The sequence below is a fragment of the Etheostoma cragini genome, chromosome 21 (assembly GCF_013103735.1).
Source record: "Etheostoma cragini isolate CJK2018 chromosome 21, CSU_Ecrag_1.0, whole genome shotgun sequence".
In the NCBI taxonomy this organism is placed as follows: domain Eukaryota; kingdom Metazoa; phylum Chordata; class Actinopteri; order Perciformes; family Percidae; genus Etheostoma; species Etheostoma cragini.
Genome location: NC_048427.1, coordinates 11,267,403 through 11,271,731, shown reverse-complemented (window position 1 = coordinate 11,271,731; position 4,329 = coordinate 11,267,403). Strand labels below are relative to the sequence as shown.

The 4,329-nt window shown below is 42.5% G+C and overlaps 1 protein-coding gene across 2 annotated transcripts in view; it reads left to right on the top strand.

Annotated features, from left to right (window-relative positions):
- The first annotated feature begins 263 nt into the window (after window positions 1-263).
- The window catches only part of LOC117936706 (ubiquitin carboxyl-terminal hydrolase 31-like), a 15,260-nt gene continuing 11,194 nt past the window's right edge, over window positions 264-4,329 (top strand). Inside the window, exon 1 of one of the 2 annotated variants that reach the window (XM_034860035.1) lies at window positions 264-1,734. In XM_034860035.1, coding sequence (XP_034715926.1) covers window positions 1,204-1,734 — 531 coding nt within the window. In that variant the 5' untranslated portion in view covers window positions 264-1,203. The remainder of the gene's footprint in view (window positions 1,735-4,329) is intronic. The other variant, XM_034860036.1, reaches the window with a different exon arrangement.

Here is a 4,329-nt window from a genome sequence, read left to right as displayed (position 1 = left end):
CAGATTGAAAACGACATGTTTTGCGGGGACAACAGCAACTTGATATGGCTGAAAGAGATTTTACATAACTATAATTCCACTCGTTGCAATACCCTTAAATGGACACCAACACTTTGACTAACGGTAACCTTTGTCCCTCTGGTTTTGCAGATCCTAAATGTATCAGATAAATGCCCAATTTATTTTCTGTGAATGACGTGATAATATGTCCATGCTGTCCAGAGACGCGGATGTAGCATCACCGAGCATCACATGCCGCTGTACCTGCTCTCCTCCAACATGGACCAGTGTTTGGCCCTGACGTCAGCCGTTACCGCCCTGCCTGCCTGCAGTATCGGTGCCTACAGATGATGCGGACGGGAGAAGCGGCCTCGACATGGATCCCACACGACGGAGGAATTAAGGCGCACGGAGAGTGGGACAAGTATTAAAAAAAAAAAAAAACTTTTAGATGGGGACACCGAAACGTGCACCTTTCACATCTGGCCCACGAAGTGATGCTCCGAGGCGGACAAACGCGAGGCAGCCGCGGGCTGTGCCGCTCTGGTCGGGGTGTTCCTCAGTTTGGCAGAGCTCCTGCCAGCGCGCCCTCCGTGGAGGCGATTTAGGGGAAGACATCATTGGGTAAATATCACCAACTGCTCCGTTTTTAACATCACCGTGGATGTGATGACCAGGGGTGAAGAAATTCCTTTTTAAAGGGTGGAGCTGCGGTTTCTTTAATAAATGATGAGGGATTTCGCGTGTCACTCTCAGCCTAATTGCGAAAGGTCGATTTGATGTTCATGTCTGACGGACACTGATACTCAACATCACACATCGCCTTGTTTTTGTGTCTGAACAATGACACGGGTGATGTTATGTCACCGGACCGAGCGCTAGAGATGATGGCTGCCGGCTGGTGCGGGACTACTCCACGCATTCACGTGAAGCGCCCTGATAGCGGCTCTCTATGGAGGCTGTTTATGCAATCATACGCAGTGTTGCAAGTGGGCTGATTTCATACTCCACTGTCTCCATATGATGCCCAGAACTGCCAGCCCTTTTTTGTTTCTGTGAAATATGCTCGGGCCTTCTGTAAAACACCAGAAAGTGAAGTAGCTGTCACTACATTGGGATAAGGTGATGCTCTGAAAGAGGGGGGGGGGGGCCCTTTCTGGAATTAAGACGTAAAAAAAAGCGAGGAAAGCCATCAGACTGACCATGTCGAAAGTTGTCAGTAACAAGGAGAAGAAATCCTTTAGTAAAAAACTCTTCCGGAGAAGCTCTGTCCGCTCCGTTGGGAGCTTTATGAACAGAGTTCTCCGGACTCTGTCGACTCTGTCTCATTTCGGTACCGACGAGCAGGCCGCCGAGGATGACAAGGACGACGCAACAGTGATCCCGACCACCACCGGAGGGTCAGTGCCGTCCGACGATAGCGACTGCGGGGGTTTCCCTTTCGGGGACAAGGTGCCGGGTGTCGCCGGACTCAAGAACCACGGCAACACCTGCTTCATGAACGCTATCTTGCAGTGCCTGAGCAACACGGAGCTCTTTGCCGAGTACCTGGCTTTGGAGCAGTTTAAAGGGGCAGAGACGACCAGCAGTAACGACAAGTCCAAGTCCAACGGGCTGCTGGTGCAGAAGAAGGGCAGCCAGCAGGAGGCAGGGGAGGTGACTGAGCAGCTGTCCGGTCTGGTTCGGGCTCTGTGGACCTTCGAGTACACACCTCAGCACAGCAGAGACTTCAAGGTAGGCTGTGCATCATGCAGGGCTCCTTACTGTCAGTCTGAAGAATATTTTTTAATTAATGTGGATCAAAAGTGTAATGAATTTAACAATGGACACACTGTAGTATATAATGTAGGCCTATATGGTTACAGATAGGCTTGCTATTTAGTGCATACCCCAGCTAACAATTTTTGGTTCCCAGAACGTCAATATTGACCCACACTTGATCCTGCTTAGGATAAAGTTTCCAGATACCTTCAGTGCCCCTGATTTATTTTATACTTACAGAGGAACTTAATAACAAACAAACTAAGATGTCAGGTGAGGATATAGTCTTCTCAAGTTAATAACGTTGATGTTTTGCTGTTTGTCATCAGGAGCCCCAGCTTTTTGTTTTGGTCCATGTTATTCTTAAAATAAGTGTACAGTCACTGTTAGGATTACAAATGGCCCTATTAAATAGCTCCTCAGCCCCAGTTTGCGCCGCTTGTACCATTAAGGACAATACATGACAAGTTGGATCAATAGCATCTGAGACAACTGTGCTACGCAATCCTACTTTTTATATCATCAGTGGGAAATAAAAAAAACTTCCTGTGCTCTGACAATACTGACATCTATAATACCAGATGCAGAGGCTTTGGTCCCACTGGTTAGTGTAAAAAATATGAATGTGAGTCTATATAAAATATCTTCACTTGTCAGAATAATTACAGACAGGTCTTTTCTTTAGTCAAGAATCAGATTCCAGCCCAGCTCACAGTTTTAGTATCAGTTTATGTAATATGTGCACTTACAATGAGCCTTTTTATAGCAGAATAAATTCTAATGAAACAGGCTAAGTCAGTGTTTTTACCTTCAAAAGGCTGTTTCAGCCTGTCAGCTGAGTCCTAGATCTGAGCTGCAATAAAACTCATCTGTTTTTGGAATTGCTTTATTGTCTGTCCCACACTTATCATCTTTTGTTGCAACCTCCTTTTCTTTCTCATCATTTCACCTCATGGTTGGTTCGCCTGTCACAACCACAAAGGTTTGTTCTTTATTTTAATGTGTTTTTCTGTCTGATAACCTTTTTTTTTTTCTTTCAAAAGTTTAAAATAACAGACGATTTAAATTGTTAAAACACATTGCTTATTCTTGACGGTGTTACTATTTCTGTCCACTTTTTTCTACCTTAGTTGCCAGCCCACAGTATAAACTTTCTGATTGGAGATAGATTGTTCTATCCCGAGTGAGAGGCCTTGAATCTGTAACTCAATGGAGAAAAAAAGTTCAAACCCAGACTAACAGGCACTTTACATTAGCAATATTTGGAAAATGTAGCATTTCATTTGTGATAAATGAGGAATTTTGGCAATATATTCAAAAGGTAATGGTGATTCCTCTTCTTTTTTAATGTAAATTATTTTTGTTTTTTTGGTTGCTTTTAACAGCATCATTCCTATACAGTGGCTTGAATAGATTTACACACCCATGCTAAAGTTGATTAAAGACGAATGAAAAACATCTTTTTAAAATTTATCTTAATGCCTTAATTCAAAAAATTTAGGAAAATCCAATCTTTTAAGGACACCAATTTTCTTCACCAATATTGTGAATGAATAATGTATTGTATATAAATAAATGTTCTTACTTAAAATACAGGGGGCATAAGTACACACACACCTAGGGGAACTTTGTCAGGATGCATAGTATCCCAGATCCATGAAATAACTGGCTTTTAAAAATAAATATGTTATTTATTCCTATTATTTTTAATCAACTTTAGCATGGGTGTGTAAACTTATTCTAGCCACTGTATAAGTTGCAAAGAAAAAGTCAAAGTCCGTAGACTTTCCCTTTTAATAACTGGAAAGTTTGGATGCTCACGCTCAAATTCTTTTGGCCAAATTTGTTATTTTGCTCCCCAACTTGTACATGTCCAACATAATTGACCTTTAGGGATGTTATGTTTGTGGTCAGTGTACATCACAGCTCAGCATGAACACTTTTTGCTTTTGGTTTTGCGTATCTTTCCAACAATCTGAGCCTAAACTGAGAGCACATAAAGATCATTGGGAAGACATCCGTTGAGGATTTTGTTGTTGTACACCGAACTGCCACAGAGTACGATCGGCACAAACTCTCATAGGTGATGGCAAGAGACAGTCACCATTTGTGAAATGCAATGCTTAGTTTGACGATGTGATTGATTGAGAAACAAATCCAACAAATGGTGGGAGTCTGTAAACAACACAAGGTAACTGAAACCAAAAGTTGATACAATTATTACATTTAAAAAAAAAAGTATTGTGTAGATCTACACTCACCGGCCACTTTATTAGGTACACCTGTCCAACTGCTCGTTAACACTTAATTTCTAAGCAGCCAATCACATGGCGGCAACTCAGTGCATTTAGGCATGTAGACATGGTCAAGAGAATCTCCTGCAGTTCAAACCGAGCATCAGTATGGGGAAGAAAGGTGATTTGAGTGACTTTGAACGTGGCATGATTGTTGGTGCCAGAAGGGCTGGTCTGAGTAATTCAGAAACTGCTTATCTACTGGGATTTTCACGCACAACCATCTCTAGGGTTTACAGAGAATGGTCTGAAAAAGAAAAAACATCCAGTGAGC